At 48.8% G+C, this 23,674-nt stretch overlaps 1 protein-coding gene across 8 annotated transcripts in view; it reads right to left on the bottom strand.

Moving 5' to 3' along the window:
• The window catches only part of AHCYL2 (adenosylhomocysteinase like 2), a 242,444-nt gene that overhangs the window by 52,677 nt on the left and 166,093 nt on the right, over positions 1 to 23,674 (bottom strand). For 7 of the 8 annotated variants that reach the window (XM_045028145.1, XM_045028162.1, XM_045028139.1 and 4 more), the window contains exon 2: positions 10,929 to 11,037. In XM_045028145.1, the coding sequence (XP_044884080.1) occupies positions 10,929 to 11,037 (109 nt within the window). Of the gene's footprint in view, positions 1 to 10,928; positions 11,038 to 16,078; positions 16,102 to 23,674 lie in introns of those variants that run through there. The other variant, XM_045028187.1, reaches the window with a different exon arrangement.

Here is a 23,674-nt window from a genome sequence, read left to right as displayed (position 1 = left end):
AAATAGGTCTATCCGGGGAAACCCCCACCTCTGGAAGATTGTGAGTACGACGTCGGGACGGAGAGACCACTCGTGGGAGAAGAAAGACCTGCTGAGATGGTCGGCCAGCGTGTTCTGTACTCCCGGAAGAAAGGACGCTTCCAGGTGAATGGAGTGGGTCACACAGAAGTCCCACAGGAGCATCGCCTCCTTGCAGAGGAGGGAGGAACGGGCTCCGCCCTGTTTGTTCACGTAGAACATTGCTGATGTATTGTCCGTGAACACTGTCACACAGCGGCCTTGCAGGTGGTTGCAGAAGGTGCGACAGGCCAAACGGATCGCTCGCAGCTCGCGGACATTGATGTGCAGAGCGAGCTCCTGGGGCGACCACAGGCCTTGGGTGTGAAGATCGCCCAGGTGAGCTCCCCAACCGAGCACTGAGGCATCCGTGGTCAGAGTGGCGGACGGGCGAGGAGGATGGAATGGGACTCCCACACAGACAATCTCCGGGTCTAGCCACCAGTTGAGGGACTCGAGGGTCGACTTGGAGACTGTGACCACCATATCGATGGGATCTCGATGCGGCCGGTACACCGACGCGAGCCAAGACTGGAATGGGCGGAGGTGAAGCCGCGCGTACGCGGTGACGTACGTGCATGACGCCATGTGGCCCAGGAGGCGGAGGCAGGAGCGCACCGTCGTGGTTGGGAAGGAGACGAGGTCCCGGATGAGGGAGACCATCGCCTGATGTCGAGATCGCGGTAGGCAAGCCCGGGCCAACGAGGAGTCGAGGACCGCTCCAATGAACTCCACCCGCTGCGACGGAATCAAGGTGGACTTCTCGTTGTTGATGAGAAGACCGAGTCGTCAGAAGAGGGACAGTATGTCTGTCAACTGGCCCATCACCAGCTGTCGAGACTGTCCGCGAACCAGCCAGTCGTCGAGATACGGGTAGACATGTATCCGACGACGGCGGAGGGCTGCGGCAACCACCGCCATGCATTTGGTAAATACCCTCGGTGCGGTGGAGAGCCCGAACGGCAACATGGCGAACTGGTAGTGGGCGTTGTTGACCACAAACCGGAGGTAACGTCGATGGGGAGGATAGATCGCGACATGGAAGTAGGCGTCCTTCATGTCGAGGGCGGCAAACCAGTCTCCCGGATCCAGAGAGGGAATGATGGTCCCCAAGGTGACCATGCAAAACTTGGGCTTGAGCAGGTACTTGTTCAGCTCGCGAAGGTCCAGGATAGGACGTAGCCCCCCTTTCGCTTTGGGGATGAGAAAATAACGGGAGTAGAATCCCCTGCCCCGCCTGTCTTGAGACACTGCTTCTATGGCACCCACGCTCAACAGAGTCTGGACCTCTTGTAAGAGGACTTGCTCGTGAGAGGGGTCACTGAAGAGGGACAGGGAGGGTGGGTGGGAAGGCGGGGGCGAAACAAATTGAAGGCGGTATCCCGACTGGACTGTTTGAAGCACCCAGTTGTCTGTTGTTAATTGGGACCACGCCGAAAAGAAATGGGAAAGGCGGTTGTAAAATAAAGGGGTAGGATCCGGTAGGGAGAGTGATGGGCCGTCCTCGTGCGTCCCATCAAAAGGCCTGCTTGGACCCGAGGGGCCTTGGAAGAGGCCTGGCCCTGGCTACGCCTATTGCCGGAAGGACGACAGCGATTTGGAGCCGGTCACCGGCTATTGTACGGCCGGTAGCGTTGTTGCTGGAAGGACCAGGGGGGTTGCTGCCGGAAGTACCTGCGCTGTGTTGCCGGCGTGTGCATCCCAAGGGTGCGGATGGCAATACGACCGTCCTTCAGGGTCTGGATCCGGGAATCAGTCTTCTCGGAGAAGAGATCCTGTGTGTCAAACGGCAGGTCCTGCAGTGTATACTGCACCTCCGGCGGGAGGGTGGAGGACTGCAGCCAGGCGATGCGCCGCATCGTCACACCGGAGGCTAAGGTCCGAGCTCCCGAGTCCGCAGCGTCTAGGGCGGCCGTGATGGAGGATCTGGATGATTTCTTTCCCTCGTCCAACATCGCCGAGAACTCCTGGCGGGAGTCTGTCGGCAGGAGCTCTGTAAACTTCGCCAGGGACGTCATGATGTCAAAGACGTACCTGGCGAGGAGGACCATCTGGTTGGCGATGCGCATTTGTAGGCCGCCCGCCGAGTAGATTTTGCGGCCTAACAGGTCCATTCGCCGCGCGTCCTTCGACTTGGGCGCAGGGGCAGGTTGACCGTGCCTCTCCCTGTCGTTGACCGACTGGACGACCAACGAGTCCGGGGTTGGGTGAGTATAAAGATACTCATAGCCCGTGGGGGGGACTGAATATTTGCGCTCAACCCCACGAGCCGTAGGGGGGATGGACGCAGGCGTCTGCCAAAGTGTGGTGGTGTTTTTCTGTATTGTTTGCACAAACGGTAACGCCACTCGCACAGGAGCCTCGGCGCCGACGACGTTCGTGCTAGGGTCCTCGTCCTCCTGAACCTCCGCCACCGGAAGAGCCATAGCCGTCGCCACGCGGCGAAGCAGGTCCTGATGGGCCTTCAGGTCTATAGGCGGTGGCTCCTTGGTAGACGCTCCGGCCACCGCCTCATCCGGTGAGGAGGACGAGGACAAGCCCTGGATAGCGACCTCCGCCGAAGGACCTGCGGACTGTTCATCGGCTGGGTCGGGCTGCATGGTCCCCTCACGGTCAGGCTCACGTGTAGGGGAAGGGGGCGGTCGGCTAACCGTCGCCTCTGGTACCCTGCGCTCGGAAGCAGGGGCTCGCGGGGGCAATGGCACCCCCTGAGTCTCGTACTGGGCCCATGGCACCCAGAATCCCCACTGCTGTGCCCCCTGGGGCTGGCCGTGTGGGGTAGGCGGAAGGTGGGCAGCGCCGTCCACCGCGGAGGCAACCGATGCAGAGCGGGATGGCCATGGCGGTGCCGAGGCGCTGATAGATTGCGCCGTCGAGTGAGGCAGTCCGGCCCCGGACGGCGCCGAGAATCGGTGCCGGTCGTCACGGTGTCGGGACGGTGACCGAGACCAACGCGTGCCGCGGTGCCGGGAGCTCGACCGGGAATCGGACCTGCGGTGCCGGGAGCGGCTGCGCGGAGAACGGTGCCGGGAACGGTGCCGGGACGGAGACCTTTGTCGGTGCCGACGCGACGGCGATCGGGACCTGGTGCGACGCCGGGAGTACGACCGGTACCGTGATGACGAGCGGTACCGGGACTTCGACCGACCTCGAGACGGCGACCGGTACCGCGATGGCGAGCGGTGCCGCGATCGACGGGACGGTGATCTACGGCGGGAACGTGACCGGGAGCGGGAGGGTCGTCCGTGCCGTCTGTCCGGAGAGGGCGGCCGGAGCATCATGGCCGGTTTCCCTGCCGACACGACAGCCTGCGCCGGCGGTGCCGGGGGCCGGAGGCTCGGTGCCTCTATGAGCTGTATCAGCTCTCGCGCCGAGGAGAATGTCTCCGGCGTAGATGGCAGCCGGGGCTCAACCACGGTCGGTGCCGGGGAGCGTGGCGATGCCGGACTCGACGGCCTTTGCGGCGCCGGAGTCAATGGCCCGGTGCACATCTTGTGCACTGCCACCGCAGGGGTCGCAGGTGGCGCAATCGTCTTCGATGAGTCCTCAGCGCGGGCCTTAGCAAGTGCCTTCGCCAGCTTGTGTTTTCTTGAGGGCGAGAGCGAGCGGTGCCGGGTCTTCGGAGCCGCTGGCTGAGGCAGTGGGGCCGCGGTGCCGGAGCGGCTTGGTGCCGCCGGTGCGCTCTGCACCGATGAAGCTCTCGGTGCCGGCGCGGACGGTGCCGGGGGCTGGAGCGACGCCTCCATTAGGAGTTGCTTCAAGCGAATATCCCGCTCCTTTCGAGTTCGCGGCTTGAAGGCGGAACAGAAGGAACACTTATCTGTCCGGTGTCCTTCACCCAGGCAACGGAGGCAAGCGTTGTGTGGGTCACCGACTGGCATAGGCCTCTGGCACGCTGCGCAGGGCTTAAAGCCCGGTGCTTTGGGCATGAGCCCGCACCGGGGAGGAAAGGGAGGGGGTACCCCCCTTAACCCTATCCTAAAACCTAACTAACTAACTATGAACACTATCTACACTAAGTACTAACAAACTATATACACAGAACAGTAGCGAGAGCTAGGGTAGTGGAGGACAGAGAGCACTCCACAGTTCCAACTGGCCGTCACGGGCGGTAAGAAGGAACTGAGGAGCGGACGGGCCGGCTGAGGTATATAACGGGCGCCATAGCGGCGCCACTCCAGGGGGCGCCAGCCGGCCCACCGGAGTTGCTAGGGTAAAAAAGTTCCGAGATGCCGTGCACGCGCGGCGCACACACCTGACTAGAATGCATAGGAGCAATCACTCGAAGAAGAACTTTGTAGTCTCATTCAGAGAAACTGAGACAATGGTTCAGGTCTGAGACATTGTCAGGGAGATCAGCATAGGTGGTTTCTCAGAGGAGTGGGTTTTCAGGAGGGACAGGAGAGGAAGGACATTTTGAATACACAGCATGGAAAGATGTTCCAACCGTAGGGGCAGCAAGACAGAGGCCATAAAACCAAAAGTGGGAGAAGACAACAGGAAAGAAGTTAGTTATCCTACTGTAACTGTGATTTTTCAAGATGCTATAGTCAGTGTAGATCCCACCGTAGGTGCACATGCATCTCATGTATGCAAGATCTGAGTTTTTGCATAGCAGTCTGTCAAGGGAATGTGCCCTGTGCCACCTCGCGCTTCTGTACAAGGGCATAAGGTGTGGGGCAGCCACAACCCTATCTCAGTTCCCCCACAATTCAAAGCCCGTGTTGCTGAGCACTCTGAATAGAAGGGCTGGAGAGCGGGTTTTGGGACTTGCCTCAACGACCACATCTCAAAGAACCAATTACTGTAGGGTAACAATCCATTCGTTCTTTGAATACGTCAGTGTGGATCCCACTGTAAGCGACTGGCAAGCAGTATTCTCCCTGGAGAATGAGAATGAATACTTCCAACTGCATTGGTCAAATAATGATTGAAGCACTGCCCTCCTCAACTTGGCAACAGACCTGGCTATCACGACACGGTCATAATGTTTAACAAAGGTCAGTGGGTTGCTCCATGGAGATGCCTTAGAGCAGGGCCGCCCAGAGGGGGGGGCAAAGGGGGCAATTTGCCCCGGGCCCCGGGCTCCACAGGGGCCCCAAGAGAAGAGCGGAGGCTCCCGCCTCCGCCCCTCTCCTGGAGCCTCGGCGCATCAAGCGCCGAGACTCCGGCCGAGCCCCTGAGCCCCACCCCGATCCGCATGTGAGGGGGCGGGGCTGGGAGCTCCAACGGGGCCTGAGCCCCGTCCCGCTCAGAGCGCCGTGGGGAGGGGGCGGGGCAGCTGCCTCCGCTCGGCGTGGAGCTCACAGCCCCGCCCCCTCACCACGCGGCTCTGAGCGGGACGGAGCTCAGGCCCTGCCGGCGACGCGCTCGGTAAGAGGCCGAGGCCGGGGCAGGGGAGAAGCCGGGGCCGAGGGGGAGGAGAGGCCGGGGCCGGGGGGGGGGAAGAAGCGGCGCCGGGGCCAGGCGGGGGGGGGGGAGAAGCGGGGGCCGGGGCCAGGCGGGGGGGGGGAGTAATAGAAATAGTCGGAGAGTGTAGCTGCTTCTCCCCTAGCACTGAGTGCTGTTTCGGGAGAAGACTGGCACGTTAAATGATAGATTCAAGTGAAATTCTCAGACCACTTTAGATATGAAACTTAGGGTGTGGTCTCAACACAACTTTGTCTCTATGGAAGAATGTGTGAGGCGATTCAGCCATAAGGGCTTAGACTCGCTGACCTTCCTGGCTGAGGTCACAGCATCTACAAAAAACTGTCTTAAGAGTAAGGTGGTGCATCGAGCAATCCAACAGGAGCTTGAAAAAGAGGCTCCATAAATTTCAAGAGGCCAATGGTGAGATCCCATCTGGGAACTGGGCCTCTAACATATGAATAAGTAAACAGGAGGCCCCTGAGGAATTTTAATACCATTGCAGCTGATATTACTGCAAGGTGGACTTTGAGAGAACTAACTGTTAGTCCAGCTTGTTTTAAGAGCAGCATGTATTCCAGGATCCTTGGTATCAGGACCTCTCTTCGGTCCAGATTGGAGCCTTTTCCGTTTGGAGGAGATCATCCTAGTACAGAGCTTAATGCTATGTATGAGAATCTCTTGAACCTGCCAAGAACAGTCCCTATCAGTAACGCTCAAACAGCCAACATCCAAGAAGTCAGGTGCCACAACTGCAGCTCTGGGTGCAACAGCTGACCATGATTCTGAGATATCATGTTTGGGTGGACTGGGAGATGGATAGGAGGCTGACTGGACATTTGCAATAGGTCTAACAATCAAATTTGCCTTGTCCAGTAGAGAGCTTTCAGAGTGGCCTTGTCTAGCCTGATTCTGGATATTATCCTGGGTATCAGGGGAATTGGTGGAAAGGCATAGAGGGGGCCTTGAGACCACTGTAGCAGGAAGGTGTCTGGTAAGAAGCCCTCTCTGGAGCAGTTTAGTCAGAAGTTCATGTCTTCTGTAATGAACAGGTCGATTGTTGGAATCCCTCATTAGTGAAATATTGGTTCTATGATAGAATTCTATAGCAACCATTTCTGATTGATTACTGCATGTTTGCTTATGGCAGACCACACCCAGTGGAAAAGGGCGAGGTGACTTCCGAAGGTCATGCATAGAGCCCTACCAAATTCATGGTCCATTTGGGTCAATTTCATAGTCATAGGATTTTAAAAATCATGAATTTCATGATTTCAGCTATTTAAATCTGAAATTTCACAGTGTTGTAATTGTACAGATCCTGACCCAAAAAGGAGTTGTGTGGTGGTCGCAAGGTTATTGTAAGGGGGGTTGCGGTACTGCTACCCTTACTTCTGTGCTGCTCTGGCAGCGGCTCTGCCTTCAGAGCTGGGCAGCTGGAGAACAGTGGCTGCTGGCCGGAAGTCCAGCTCTGAAGGCAGAGCCGCTGCCAGCAGCAGTGCAGAAGTAAGGATGGCATGGTATGGAATTGCCACGCTTACTTCTGCATTGTTGCTGGAAGGGTACTGCTTTAAGAGCTGTGCACCTGGCCAGTAGCTGCCACTCTCTGGCTGCCCAGCTCTGAAGGCAGCGCAGAAGTAAGGGTGGCAATACCATGACCCCGCTAAAATAACCTTGCAACCCCCCTGCAACTCCCTTTTGGGTCAGGATCCCCAGTTTGAGAAATGCTGGTCTCCTGCCGTGAAATCTGTATAGCATAGGGTAAAAGCACACCAAAGACCAGATTTCATGGTCCGGGACACGTTTTTCATGGCCGTGAATTTGGTCAGGCCCTAGTCATACTCTTAGGACTGGCTCTGTTGTAGCCCCTGACAATCTCAACAAATTTGCTGATGCAATCTGGGAATGGGTGTGTCACCAAGGAGGAAAGCTGGTGTCTCCTGTCTCATTTGGGTTCGGCCTAGCATGATAATGAGGCTGCTTGGTGTGATAAAATCTGTTTCTCCGGCTAGACTGGGGTTGATGATGTTATGGTTTATGGGACAGGGCTGGGGTGCAGATCCCCAGGGAGCACAAAATGGCCTTAGAGTCCTTTAAGAAGTGCAGAGCTTTGTCTGTCCACTTGTTGACTGGTTCCATGACTTCAGAAGGCAGTTCTTTGATTAAGGCATGCAATTCTCCGGGCATGCCCAATGCCTGAAGCCATGATGCTCTGTGCATTGTCATGACCCTAGATCGTGGTGTCTGAAGAGTCTATTGCCAAGTGTAGGGCTGCCTTGGCCCATAATTGACCTTCTAACTATTTATGTGAGCTCTTCCCTATTCTCAGATGGGACAGAAAAGGTGTCACCCTGTCCTAGGTCAAAATGTTATATTTGACCAGAAAGGCCTGAGCTTGCCACCCATACTGGGAGGAAGGCAGAGGAATAGAATTTCCTCCAAAACTGATCAAGCTTCTTTAGGCCTTTGTACTTTGGGGTGCTTTTCTTGGACTTGGATTGCTCATGCACAGGTGAGACGACCACAGAGCCTGGTTTGGGATGGATGGAGAAGTACTCAAACCTTTCTGAGGGACTTGGTAATGCTTTGCTATCCTTGGGTGAGTGGTAGGTATCAAGGCAGGCATTTGCCACAAGACTTTACTGGGATCAAGCAGTCCTTCATTGGGCAAGCAACCCTGGCAGGCTCGAAGATGTCCGTATGTTGAACATATTTTTCTTATATGACAGATGTCTCTATTTCTAGCATCTCTGCGATTGTCCTAAGTAGTTCTTGAAATTATTTGAAGTCACCCAGCACTGACAACAGCACTGATGACACTGCTGCATTGGGTGAAGAAGATGAAAGGTTCTTACATGGTGAGGTAGAACATCGTTATTGCTTTTTCCCCAGGCCTAGTGTTGATGCTCTGGCCAACAGTGCCTCTGGGAAGCATGATCTCTCTCTCTTCCCAGAATGAGATGGAGATTGAGTCCTAGAAATTTACGAAGGCAGATCCCACCAAGTTCAATAAGGCCAGACATAGATTTATGGCAGGCTTATCTAATATTGGCCAGTTCAGTGACATTCTTGATGTGACGGTGGCTGAGTTCTGCAGGGAGAGACAGAGCCGTCAAGGTCTTTCTATTGTATTACCCAGGGAACTCTGGGGAGAGGATTCTCTGCTCAAAGGAGGCGAGAACGTGCGGTTCAGTGATGGAGAAGAGGAATAGATCTCCTCTAGTGGCAGCACTGAGGTATAAGGAACTCTCAGTACCGGGGTCTGCTTCAATAGTGGTAAGTATCTCAGTTCTAAGTTCTTATAGGGGCACATTGAGCATCCTCAGTGATTCTGTTGAAGGCATAAATGCTGAAGGTTGTGTCACTGGTGCCAGTGAAATTTTCCTCTGTGCTTCAGTGGTAGGTGGTCCCTCATCACTACCTCTTGGGGCTCAGTGGTTTTCCCCCAAAGTCTTATAGAATCCTAGAATATTAGGGTTGGAAGAGACCTCGGGAGCTTATCTAGTACAATCCCCTGCTCAAAGCAGGACCAACACCAACTAAATCATCCCAGCCAGGGCTTTGTCAAGCCTGACCTTAAAAACCTCTAAGGAAGGAGATTCCACCACCTCCCTAGATAACCCATTCCAGTGCTTCACCACCCTCCTAGTGAAAAAGTTTTTCCTAATGTCCAACCTAGACCTCCCCCATTGCAACTTGAGACCATTGCTCCTTGTTCTGTCATCTGCCACCACTGAGAACAGTCTGGATCCTTCCTCTTTGGAAACCCCCTTCAGGTAGTTTAAGGCTGCTATCAAATCCCCCCTCATTCTTCCCTTCTGCAGACTAAACAACCCCAGTTCCCTCAGCCTCTCCTCATAAGTCATGTGCCCCAGCCCCCCTTATGTGGTCTTTCCTTGTGGGAAGATACTGAGCTCCATCTGGAGTCTTTCTCCTTGTGTTCAAGGAAGCCTCTCTCGGTGCTGCACTTTGATACTGGAGGTGTTGGCTTAAAGTATTTTCTCAGTGCCGTCTTCTCTGGGCTGGCTTTAGGCATTGTGTGTCTGCTAGACAGGGCACTCAAGGAAGATGGTCGGTTCATTACCTGGTGGGCTCTGGTATCTGTCTCCTCCAGGTCCAAAAAAGATCTTCATAGATTGTTTCAACATATGACGCTTCTGTTGTGCGTCCCATGGCTTGCACATCTTGGAAGAAAACGAGCAGCACATCTGGCACCTACCAGGTATATGACTCTCTCCCGAACAGAAGAGGCATCTGCTGTGCCTATCTTAATTAAATTAACCCGCTACAGGAAGGGCAGGGCTTGAAGACCACAGGTTTAGAGTCTGACATGTTAAAACATCCTGAACAGGGGACTCTGGCCATCAAAAATCATTCCAAATGGACTGAGTTCATTCATAGCGGTTCTTCAAAGGAAGCAGAAGTCGTCTGATTTATTTATTTATTTTCAAGAATTCTGAGAGGCTTAACTGGAGTTATAGACTAGTACGTTGGAGACGCACAAGGTTCCATCTCACAGATGCAGACAGAAGGAACTGAGCCACTCCACCCTTTATGCCTTCATATGGTAGCACATGCAGCTCCAATGGATGCTGCTGTTCATAACATAAGAACATAAAGGCCATACTGGGTCAGACCAAAGGTTCATCTAGCCCAGTATCCTGTCTTCTGACAATGGCTAATGCCGGGTGCTCCAGAGAGAATGAACAAACCAGGTAATTATCAAGTGATCCATCCCATTGCCCATTCCCAGCTTCTGGCAAACAGAGGCTAGGGACACCATCCCTACCTATACTAATAGCCATTGATGGACCTATCTTTTAGGAACGTATCTAGTTCTTTTTTGAACCCTGTTATAGTCTTGGCCTTCACAACATCCTCTGGCAAGGAGTTCCACAGGTTGACTCTGCATTGTGTGAAGTACTTCCTTTTGTTTGTTTTAAACCTGTTGCCTATTCATTTCATTGAGTGACCCTTAGTTCTTGTGTTCAAAGACTGATGTTGCACACATGAGCGACTATCGTGGGATCCACGCTGACACATACTCGAACAACAATTAGGACAGCTAATGTGGAGGAACATGATAAAATACAAGCACAGTTGTAAGCTGGGTGTGAAGTTGCACAAGCCTTGGAGGGGAGGAAGAGGAGTTAGAAAGACACATGAGGGATTTGAGAGGGAGCAATAGGGTTAGAGAGTCAGGGAAGCCTAAATCTGAGTTTTAAGCCAGACTCTGCGTAAGAAACCCATTTAGTGTAGCATCCAAGTGCCAACTGTATATGGAGAGAAGAAAACAGCAACACATTCTCTCTTCATCCCCCTTCCTAAACCTCATAGAAGTATGAAGGAAAAAACTATGAGATCCCCAGGCTGTGAGTGAAGGCCCAGCAGACAAATGGACAAAAGAACACTTGCAGCTTCAAGAGGCACATGGACAGAAGGGAGCCAGCAGTGATACCTACCTGAGCTGTAGCTGTCTGTAGAGGATTGAGAGATGGAACGGGACAGAGAACGGCGACCAATCTTCGTTGGGCGCTTGTTAAATTCTTGCTTTTGGTCAGCAAACTGGATCTGTTAAGAAAGAATCCCAGTTACATGTGGCATAAAAAATCCATTGCCTGACAGAGTAGGCTAATCCTAACAGCCTCAACGACTACATCGGAGAAGGGCTACTTGCATTGTTTCAGTGGGGACTGAGTAGCAGTTTCTATTATATAACTGAGGGTGTTAATTTGGGCCTAGCTTAGCATACATGGTATAAGCCCATTTCTCCTCCACAAACACTTCAAGCTCATGTTTCAATCACTTTTACCAACAGGCACACTAGTTAGAAGAATAAAGACATTTCTGTTCCAGTAATTTAAGTGCTTTTTCTAAAACTGAAAAGAGTGCGGATTATTAATCAGAAATCTGTAGAACTGAAGTGAAGATTATTTTATCAAACACCAACCTGACAAGAAATATGGAGACCATGAGATGCTAGATACCTTCTGTGCAAAAGACCCAAGGTAGAAATAAAGCAACCCTCATAGCAATACATCATACACTGGATTATTTAAGATTTGCCATAGAAGATGTGGCTATCATAATTCTGGGGTGTGACACTTGGAGAACCTCCCAGCCTCTTGACTGCCTGGCAAGTTGACGTATCTGTATAAATGTGATTGCTACAAAGTCACAAAGGACGACAAAGTAATGGCTGGATCACACAATAAAGTTAGGATCACTTCATCTTTAGGGTGGAACATGATAGCTGTTTAATAGTGTACAGGAAACTCTGTGTAATAGGTCAAAAAGTGAAGGACACCACTTGCAGCTGGAAATGCCATAGGAGATTTATTTTGGCAAACTGTAATTATCCAAATTGGAATTTGTCCAGGAGACTGAAGCTAACACTCTTACTCTTACAAGCAATGCTCTAGTAATGAAGGCAGTATAAATACATCATAGCAGGGCTCTGTATTTACCCTCTCCCAATGATTAGATGTGCTCAGTTAACTAGTAAAATGATGGGAAGGGGGCGGTAACTGCCAACCCTGCAGACTCAGTCTGGGAATCAAGATGAGTCCTTTCCAGCTCAGGCATCACCATCAATAATCAAAATCCTACAGGCCAAGTTAAGCTCTTGGCAACACCTGGGCAACCCTATTAACTTCAATGGGTTTGCATACAACTGACTGAAAGATGGAAAATAATTCTACTGGAGTGCACAGGAAAGCTTAGTCTCCAGTTCATTCTCGTAGAGTTGTCTTGACTGCACCAGGCTAACAGAAATCAAAACGGATTTTTAGTTCGTAAAGTCAGCAGATCTATTCTGAAAGCATGCAGAAGACAGAGCTGCTAAGGTGGTGCCATTTTTATACAGACAGCATTCAGAGTAAAATCACATGTAGCATCCTTACTTACATCCTCTGCCAATGTGCTTCAAACCTTTCATGGATGTTACATCTCTAGGAACACCGGAGGATGGGCAATGGGGAGTTTTTATTCCTCCCAGTCCCGTGTCTTATTCCACCCTTGACCTCTGCTGAAACTGACAGTAAGAGGCCAAATATAACAGTGGTTTTGTGATGTGTGGCCATTTGCCTAATAGGGACTGACTGACAAACCACATTCCACAGAGGCCAAACAGATGTTGGATAGTAATAGCTATCAAACTGGACCAGATTTTTTACTGGAGAGCTACCACTGAAAGCTCCATTGCCCGTTTCCTATCCCCAGACCCTTCAAGTCCCTAGAAAGGCATATCTTATAACTTTCAACAAAAAATTCTTTATTAAATAGAAGTTCAATTCATTTAGAAAAACACAAAAGTAATTTGAACTTCTCATTTTCCTAACTACAATTCTCTAGCAACTTTTCACCCAGAGATCACAAGGCACTCTGCAAGCTCTGAGCTAACATCTGAGGTGGGGACTCTTGTTTTAACAAATGGAGAAACTAAAGCTAAGCATTTATCTGACTCACGCAAGGTTACACAGCAGGCCAGTGGCAGCATCAAAGATAGATGCTAGGCAGTCTACTTTCACTCCTTCTCGGCTCTAACCACTATTACTATGCCGCAATTCAGCAAACATTGCAGAGCACATGTCTATGAGTCACAGATATATTCACTGCTGATATCTGACTTTTTATGCTAGCTAATTTTTAGCATTGATCCAAAGTCTTTTTTTGTGTGTGTGCTAACATGTTAAAACTCTCTCAGTGAAACTGGAAATAACTCTTCACTTGATAATTAAGAATAATGGGCTAGGTTCTTCCCTGGTGCAAATTGGCAAAGCTCCACTGACTTCACTGGAATCAATCTGCACCAACAGAGGATCTGGCCCAATAAGGGTTAAGTATTTACACCTTCAAAACACTGTAAAACCATGAATTGTGATTATTAACCCCTTAGGATATTTTAAGTAGTTGGTTCTGTTTAAGGATTTCTCCTAACTGCCTGGAACTTGATTCCTTTCTGGGAGCAGCTCAAATTCAAGCACAGTAACTTAAGCTGCAATGCTCTATATTGCCACAAGGGAGTGCTACATTTACACTCCCGATGTCTCACTCCTTGCCTTAGCACAAGCAGGCAAGCAGCACTACATCACTAAAAGTCACTCCCATGTCCAATTTAATAGGGATACTGACTAGGTCAGACAAGACCACTTCATCCAGAACATGGCCATGGCATGAAGCTTGGTAAGCAGGTAGGGATTATCGGGGCTGATCTGGTGATACCTCAAGTCTCCAGCAGGAATGCAGAGAACTGTTTTGGAACTTTGGCAAGGTCATTGGGCTAATAAAATTATTCTGCTGCAGTCATGGCTATGGAAGAAAGGATTGTAAGAAGGTTTGCAACAGCAACCCAGGTTTTTCCTCTGATAATCCTAAAGCTGGTATTGCAGGAATCCTAGAATACTCAATCAACAATAAAATTTTACTGAACACCAGACAACAAACAGAAAAAGGCAAGTGGTCACTCAAATTAAGGTGAGAATCAGGAGTTGCACTTCCAGCCTTCAAATAGCTCTACTCCTTGTGACGCGGATTCTATGCACAATGGTCTACACATGCCCTTTCCTAAGGGCTGGTCTACACTAGCGGGGGAAATCGAACTAAGATACGCAACTCCAGCTACGAAGTCGAAGTATCTTAGTTCGACTTACCTGGCCATCCTCGCGGTGGTGAATCGACTGCTGTGGCTCCCCCGTTGACGCTGCTTACTCCTCCTGTCGAGGTGGAGTATGGGCGTTGATTCGCGGATCGATTTATCGTGTCTAGACAAGACGCGATAAATCGATCCCCGATAGATCGATTACTACCTGCCGGATCAGCGGGTAGTATAGACGTACCCTAAGAAGGCTGTTTTTCTACAAGAATGCTCTTTTCATTTAAACAGATCCCTCCATGGCTGGAAGAGCTCTACCCCATCAGATTATTGGCATAAAATGATGCTCTAGGAAAAGTTAGATATGCTGGAAGGCTAACAAGGCTTAATAACTCCTATTGAAGAATTCAGGGAAAAAAAGCAACATTCTGTTAATATTCTCTGGCATCATCTCTTAAGGGATTTTCATTACAAATGCTGTAAAAAGTGCAATTATCTTTAGCATTTATATAGTACGTATAGAGATCTCAAAGCACTTTTTCCAAAGTAACACAGGAATCTAAGTGACTTGCCCAAGTTCACAGATTAAAACAGTGACCAAATTACAAAGAACTAGAACCCAGGTCATGTTACTACCACATCTCAGCTCTAACCACAGGAATGCCGACTCAAGCCAAGAGTGAGTAACTAAAACAGGGCACTGAACCCCAAGACATGGCACTTACATACCAAACCAACAGCAGCACTATATATAGCAATGATATGCCTTCCTGTCCACACCCCAGTCGTGTTTTTAACTTGCATAATATTTCACTAAGTCCCTCTCATGAAACTATATCCTTCCACTCTCATTCACAGTCCTGTGTAGGTCAATAATTGGAATTTGGTTTCTGTCGGACAATTACTATAACCAGCTCAGTCTGGTTGTATATTATATACATATTTCTTATGTATATGTATACACACAGTATGATGGTGATACACACACGATCATACTGTGTGTGGGTGTGTGTATATACACACACACACCTTTTTTTTTTTAAATGGTACAATTTCTAGATCAGGACTGCAGTTCAGAATTGGAATCTCCGGAACAGAAACATGCCCTACCTAGACATGTAAGAATTAAGATCTTTAAACTTAATTTATGGTCAGACCAAAATTCTCATTTAAAATTCTATTAATTCACACCCGTTCTCCACAAGGCTACGCTACCCCAGAAAGAGCCGTCTTCCTGCTGCACCTGAGACAAGCTACCACCATAACCTGTAATCAAGACTCTCCCTTGCTATTTGACACCAACAAAAGCAAGTATACTGATTACATGTAGAACTTGTTTAGACCAAGAAACAAAAGTCCCTCTGAAGGTAACAATCAATTTCCCAGGAGAGTTAGTTTTCAGGTGATAAATTCTAAGACCCTTAAAAACGACAAACACTTGGATTTAGGAGACTGACCTGCTTCGACCATCTGTGGTTATATATACACTGCTTCTAACAGTCATATAGATCTTTGCAGGACGGACTGATTCAGGCTGGAATTCATGCAAGATCCACGAGGGTTAATGATTTCTAAATGCAGGTGCATGCTCACTTCTTTTTAAAGAAGTGAGATACAGCCCCCCTCTTCCCGAGGAAGCTGTCCAAGAGCCCCAATTTAAGACCAGCTCTGCACGGATTTACAAAGCTTAATAGCAAGTATGGCCATCGGAAACTCTGGTTTTCACATGCTGGTTTGCCCCGTCCAACCTCCCCGCTCCAGATTTCCACTATACCTTCCCACAGGAAGAGAAACGACAGAACGTCTCTAAAATAACCAGTTCAACTCAAAGCTGCGGCACTTAAACCCCTATCTTGAGAGGAAACAGCCAAACAAAGATGCGTTCTCTGGAAATTATGCTTCATTTACACCAGGTGAAGGGGCTTAGTCGATACCAAAAGTAAGTGACTGGGAAGAAAAACAAACAATTGTACTTTGTTCTAGAAAGTCTATAGTATGGTGCCTAAAGGCTGCCCTCACCTGGGCTTTAATCTCTGAATCGCCATTCACAATGTACTTCTTCTTGTTCGGCATAGCGTTATTATCTACAGCTCTTCTGCAATCCTTCCTGTCCAGTGTAGTTGCTGGCCATTCATTTATACCTCCAGCATCAGAAATCCTGTCTGCTCTGGTTTCAAGGCTATTTTATTGTGGGGGGAGGAGGGCAGGTAAGGAGAGGGCTACACTTGCCTGGGTTTCCAGCTCCCTCTCCAGTGGCCCATTTGGCAGGGAAGAACCCCAAGATTTAATGAGGCATTTCTGCTAGCATCTCACAAACAAGTCCGAGCATTTTTTCTTTTTTGTTTTACACTGAGTTACAATGTTCCCCGACCTCTAACCCATTAGCAGCGGTTTCTAACATGGCCTGACTTGTGCGTGCATAACAATCGCTTATTTATATAACCGGTACATTTTCTTGCTTGCTATAATTAACTTGCTAATTAGGCTCTTTTTAACTTGGGTTCTCCTCCACCTCCCTTTCCCAATGTCAGATGATTACATTAACAGAGCCTCATTAGAACAAAATTAACTAATGGGCAACTAAAACAATGAAGGCATGTTAGGTTGGTAAATGTTTTTCAAATGATGCCAACCCCTATGGCAGCAAGCGCAGAGCTCTCTGTCCTTGGAAGGGTCAAGCTCTTTCAGAACACGGGGCCTCTTGGGGGAATGACAAGATTAACACCTACCTAGCTGGTGCTGCTTCAGACTATCAATTTCTCTATGTTATAGATTCCCCCCAATGCAGGAGAGAGGAAAAGGAGAAGAATGGACAAGATAGGCACAAAAGAGCACTCATACTAGTGTAGTACACAGGGCACAGCTCTGTTACACATTTGCTAAGCAAGGGTCACCTCATTTGTAATAGAAGACTTGAAACGAGGCAGATTTTTATTTCGTACTTAATGGGTTAAATCATTATTCCACAGCTGGCTACTCTGACCTGTTCACAGAACAATTTTGTCCCTTCTGGATGGGCTCAAGGCAATCTGCTACAGTGCTCAAGGCAGGGTTGCTACAGAACTCTAATGTGTGTGTCCAGAACAGTTGACACTGGGAGAGTCATAGTACATAATTGGATTAGCTAATGGTAAAGTCTAAACAAGTATGGCAAAATACAGCAAGATTTCCACCTTCCCCCAGCATCCTATGCTCTCAAACACTTCACTGAGTTCCAATAATGGGATTTTGCTCTTCTATAGCACATTTCATCAAGGGTCTCAAAGCACTTAAACAGTATGAAAACACAGTTACCTTTTCCATAACTGGTGTTCTTCGAGATGTTTTGCTCATGTCTATTCCACAATAGGCGTGCGTGCTTGCCACATGCACTGGTGTCGGAAGTTTTTCCCCTAGCAGTACCCGTAGGGGAGCGCCCTAGTGACCCCTGAAGTGGTGCCTCCGTGGCGAGGTATAAGGGGCGCTGCGCGCTCCCCCCACCCTCAGTTCCTTCTTGCCGGACAACTCCGACAGAGGGGAAGGAGGGCGGGATGTGGAATAGACACGAGCAACACGTCTCGAAGAACACCAGTTATGGAAAAGGTAACTGTCTTTTCTTCTTCGAGTGATGCTCACGTGTATTCCACATTAGGTGATTCCAAGCTAGATCTGTTGAAGGTGGCTAGGAGTTCACAAATTCTCGTGACAGAGCACAGCCCTGCCGAACCCGGCGTCTTCCCTGGTCTGGGAAATGATCGCATAATGCGAGGTGAACGTGTGAATTGAAGACCATGTGGCAGCCCTGCAAATGTCCTGAATGGGGACATGGGCTAAAAAGGCAGCCAAGGAGTCTTGCGCCCTAGTCGAGTGTGCTCTCACAATTGACGGAGGAGGGATTCCCGCCAGGTCATAACAGGTACCACACACTGAATGAACAAGAGTTCTGGGGATGAGCTGCAGCACAGCTGGAGCAGAGCAGTTCTGAAGCATCTTCACTGGTGGCAAGAAGGAATTGAGGGTTGGGGGAGCATGCAGCGCCCCTTATACTGCACCATGGAGGCGCCACTCCAGGGGTCGCTAGGGACGCTCCCCTACAGGTACTGCTAGGGGAAAAACTTCCGACACCGGTGCACATGGCGAGCACGCACACCTATTGTAGAACACACATGAGCAATCGCTTGAAGAAGAATCACAGCATCCCTGGGAGGTAGGGACATAAAGAATCCCCATTTTATAAGTGGGGAAACAAATATTCCATCTCACAAAGATGATCTGCAGTAGAGATGGGAACAGAACCCAAGGATCCTAACTCCTCATCTTTTGCTTTAAGCATTAGACAACACTCCATCATTATGAAATTTGGGTGTCAATCTTCAGTTTCATTCATTGCTGAAAGTCAGCTAATGTAGTTCTGGAGTGAAAAGTTACAGCTGTTTAATAGGACACAGCAACACCACCGCACAGCTTATGACAAAGTGAAGAAATATATTACTTCAATTGAAAATGCACAGGGGATTTGAGAGGTGCAAAACTATTATTCCAACTGGAAATTTGCCAGGACATTGGGATTAACACCACTGTTGCATCCCAGGCTAGATCTTCATGGCAAAAGAGGTGTGTTTTTACTATCTTACTGTAAATTCCTAGAGAAGACAGTTTTTTACATTGAAAGAGCTGTTCAAGTTAGTTTTCTTGATGTAAAATCTTAGTGGAGACGAGGCACAGGTACTTTTGACTTCACTCTCTTTAATGGAGGTCAACCTTACATCCTCCACTGATGGTTTACCCTGAGTAGCTACGTCAAGGTAAAAAACACACTTTCCCTCCCAGTGAAAAGAGAGCCTAAGGCACCAAAGCTTAACAGACCATATAACCCACAAATAACCTACTTTAACAACTATCTTGTCAGGAAAAAAGGTTGCAACATGCTTGTTCTTTGAGGAGGTTAAATGTTAAGAGAATCACATTCAGTCCTACTGAAGTCCAGTGCTGTACCAGAGTTTGAGAAGATGGTTAATACATGTTTTGAATTATCTGTGCTACAAAGACAAAAGTGCCTTTAACAGTGCAATGTGCAGGAGGTCAGACTGGATCAGTGGTTCTCAAACTGTTGGACTCGTGACCCCTTTCACACAGCAAGCCTCTGAGTGCGACCCCCCCCTTATAAATTAAAAACTTTTTTTTATATATTTAACACCATTATAAATGCTGGAGGCAAAGCGGGATTTGGGGTGGAGGCTGACGGCTCATGACCCCCCATGTAATAACCTCGCGACCCCCTGAGGGGTCACGAGCCCCAGTTTGAGAACCTCTGGACTAGATGATCATGATAGTTCCTTTTGACCTTAAAGTCTATGAGTCTGCAAATACAGGGGTTGTAATCTGGTCTTCCAACAATGTTAACATGACCATGTTGTGTGTATGGAGTATTTTCTATTCCTGTTTGCTTTGTTAATTGTAAGCCTTAATATACTATTATAGTATACACATAAAAAACAGTATGTAATATACAGGAGTGAATGCTGCAGAGTTCAAGACTAAGACTAAGCTTGATAAATTTATGGAGGGGATGGTATGATGGGATAGCCTAATTTTGGCAATTAATTGATCTTTGATTATTTGCAGGTAAATATGCCCAGTGGTCTGTGATGGGACGTTAGATGGGGTGGGATCTGAGTTACTACAGAGAATTATTTCCTGGGTGCTGGCTGGTGAGTCTTGCCCACATGCTCAGGGTTTAACTGATCGCCATATTGGGATCGGGAAGGAATTTTCCTCCAGGGCAGATTGGCAGAGGCCCTGGAGGTTTTTCACCTTCCTCTGCAGCATGGGGCACGGGTCACTTGCTGGAGGATTCTCTGCACCTTGAGGTCTTTAAACCACGATTTGAGGACTTCAATAACTCAGACATAGGTTAGGGGTTTGTTACAGGAGTGGGTGGGTGAGATTCTGTGGCCTGCATTGTGCAGGAGGTCAGACTAGATGATCATAATGGTCCCTTCTGACCTTAAAGTCTATGAGTCTAACTAACTTTGGAAACATCTTGAGTGCTTGATTTTGGAAACAGCGCTTGCAGGAATGCTTGCTTTTTTCACTTAACATCTCTAGTTTCTTTTAAGGAACAAAGGAAAAGAAACGGGGGCTACCAATTTTGTGCAGCCTACAAGTTCATGGGGATTTGCTAATGGAGCTTATAAATTCCTTGCTCCACAGCAAACGGACTTGTAGAAATAAAACAGGGCAAATTCTAAATTACTCTACAGCTAATCAGAATGCAATGATCAGTAAGATCTCTATACATATCAAGTTAGATATTTCACAGTCTAGCCTTTATTTAGTTATTCCTATGAGAAACAAGGTGATAAGAATGTCTCTTTCCAATGGGAAAATTCCCAGCCTCTCAGAACACCCGACTGGGTTAAATGATTTTACCCAAACTTCCCAAAAAGTTCCATCAAGAAGACGACAAACTTAAAGCAGAGAACAAGTAACTATCATCCCAAAATAGTTTAGAAAGTTAGGAGGCTGTAAAAATAACAGGATTAAAATGGAAACTTGTTTGGCAATCTCACCTAGAATGGTTATGACCAGCATGAATTATGATAATACTTTGCCCTTAATAGCGCTTCCTATCAGAGGATCTCAAAGTGTTTTATTCCATCCTCCCAGTGTTCCCATGAGGAAAGTATTACCCTATTAACAGATGGAAAAATGGAGGTACAGACAGATACACAACTTGCCAGAGCTCATAATGAGCAGAGACTGGAATTGAATCCTCTGGAAACTGTGCTTTAACCACTAGACTTGTGAAAAGACCCCAGCCGACTAAGATCTCATCATTTTTCAGGAAAAGAAAACCACATGACTGCAACAACATACAATACCCTGGTTACCAGGAGAGATGCTTTATATCCTGTTACACTTTCCTACATGAAATCAGAGATGTGCGTATGGATGCCTGGTGTTAATAGCTGAGACGCCTCCAAAACACTCACAACTGGCTTGCTGAAGTAGACACAATGCTTTCCCCTCCACTGTGACACAAACTCATTCCTTGCTTATTGACAACAGCTGCCTTGCACAAAATGAGCTGTAAAATGTGAAGGTTAAGTTACTTCAGTTAACTTCTAACCCTGACTCCTTCAGATATGTTCAAAAGACTTATGATTCATATCCTTTTTGAGGAGGGAGCTGTAGAAGTGTTCCAAACTTTCTCATGCCTTAAATTAATGTGTAATCCTGACAACTCTACTTGTTGAGCCAAGGCCTATGCTAAAGCTTTAAGTGTTTAAGATTCCAGCCCTACAGCTAAAATGTCACATGGATTCTAACTCAGTGGATTAACTTGTACATTTTAACCCTTTGTAATTCTGAAGCACAATTTGAACTTCTCCCAATAATGTATCTTATTATCCAGACGTCTTGCAGTTGCCAGGTCATTTGCTGTCTGGGAGGCCATAGGCATCCATCTAGAGCAGAAGTCCCCAAAGTGTGGAGACCACTCCCCTAGAAGGGCGTGGAGGACCATCCAGGGGGGTGCAGCGGGGCCCAGGCCAGTCCTCCTGGGGGCAGGGAGGGCGCGCCATCCAGCCCCTCCCCACCCCCAGATCTATTCTGGTCCAGCCCCCAGCCATGTCCCCGGCTCCTGGCCCTGTCCCTAGCTTCGGCCGCTGACCGCGGCTCCTTTCCCAGCCCGGGGCCAAGGCAGGAGGCAAGGCCAGGAGTGGAGCTGCACCTGGCCACAGGCCTGGCTGCTGGCCCCCACTGCAGCCCAGCTGCAACTATGCTCCCACCCCCAGCCGCGGCACTGGCTCCCGGCTCCATGCATGCCTGGCCTCATTCCCAGCCGCGACTCTGTTCCCAGCCCGGGGCTGAGGCTGGGGGCAAGGCCGGGAGTGGAGCCACACCTGGCCATGAGCCCAGCTGCCAACCCCGGCTGCAGCCCAGCTGTGGCTACCCTTCTGCCCCTGCCCCCAGACATGGCCCCGGCCCAACCCCACCTCCAGCTGCAGCCCCAGCCTTGGCCCCCTTATCCCTCCTCCCAGCCATGGTCCCACTCCCGGACCCAGCTGGGGGGGCGGGGGGTGCAGGAAGGGGGATGTGGACAGGGGTATGGGGGGCGGCAACCCTCAAAAGTTTGAGGACTGCTGATCTAGAATACCTCTAGTGCACCTAGAATCTCAGTGCAGTGCTAAATGAAATGAAAATCAAATATTAGACCATTGCCTAGAATAGTACAAACTCCAGCTTGAGAGTTGAGTATATTCTACCACTTCACAGGAGACCTGGGATGGAGGTTGAACTTGGTCCTCAGACCTCTTGGATATCAGTGCCAACAGGGGACTGAATCACGATATATTTCAATCAAGCCCACCCTCATACCCAGTGGCTTGTTCAGACTACCTCCTACCCAAATCGGTCCTAGCAGATGAGTAGAAATTTCACACGTGGATGCCAGGAAAATCCCTTCCCCTCACTGCCATTGCTAGGCTTCTCCACTAAAAATCTTCCCACCATGGCCAAATTGATACAGCTCCACTGGTGGAAGTGCTAATGGAGACAAGACTCCAAGCAGATACTAGAATTTTATCACTATGTTCATATAACGGTTCAGAGCAGGCTTTTTTATTTTTTTTAAATAATTGGAGATATACCAATCTCCTAGAACTGGAAGGGACCTTGAAAGGTCATTGAGTCCAGCCCCCTGCCTTCACTAGCAGGACCAATTTTTGCCCCAGATCCCTAAGTGGCCTCCTCAAGGATTGAACTCACAACCCTGGGTTTAGCAGGCCAATGCTCAAACCACTGAGCTATCCCTCCCCCCTAATGTATGTAACACAGGTAAAAATGCTGCAATCTGATAGTCCCTAGTCTATATTACGGCTACCACCACAGCAACCATGTTTGGAAGTGCGCTGGTGGGAAATTTTTAATAAAACAGCTTCGTGTGGACAAGGCCAAAGAGAGACTCGGATGAGGAACGACAAACATTTACAAATGGAGAAAATAGTTCCCCAAACTTGTTACCAGGTCTGTTTGTAGCGGCACTGTGACAGCTGAAACCAAGTGGCAAGGTTCTTTCCATATTATTTCAAGTTGCTCAGGTAACAAAAGGGGGCTTTGTCGTCTCCAGTATAAAATCATAAGATCAGAGAAGTTAGAGAGGAAAACACCTGTTGGGTCCTCAAGGCAGGATACATTTCCCCCAACAATGAATGCATTTGATGTTGAAATGATACTACGCTTGATCTTAGTCACAGGCCCAAAACCAGCAAGTTTTTCCACTTAGTTTTGAAAGTGCTCAAGAAGTTACTTTAATGCGCTTGCTACGGGCCATCTGCATGTGTTGTCCAGGCATCTCTGCTGTTTGGACCCATATGTACAGTATTCGACACACACAAGACAGGAACAGCCTTTTCCCAGAGCAATGAGTTATCATTACAAGTGAAACCGGTTCCCTCTGTGCACTCTGAGCTATTACCATGTCTTCAACATGAAACTGCTGAAGTCTCCAGAAAGAATCCACTTGCCTGGGTGTCGCTGGTGTCTCACCAGCACTACCACTGCACTGAGCATGGTTTTTTACTGACACCAGATAAGGGAACTTTTGCTGAATTTTAAAGGACAGATCTGAAA

Source organism: Mauremys mutica, chromosome 1, assembly GCF_020497125.1.
Source record: "Mauremys mutica isolate MM-2020 ecotype Southern chromosome 1, ASM2049712v1, whole genome shotgun sequence".
Lineage (NCBI taxonomy): Eukaryota > Metazoa > Chordata > Testudines > Geoemydidae > Mauremys > Mauremys mutica.
This window is presented reverse-complemented; position numbering and strand designations above follow the sequence as displayed.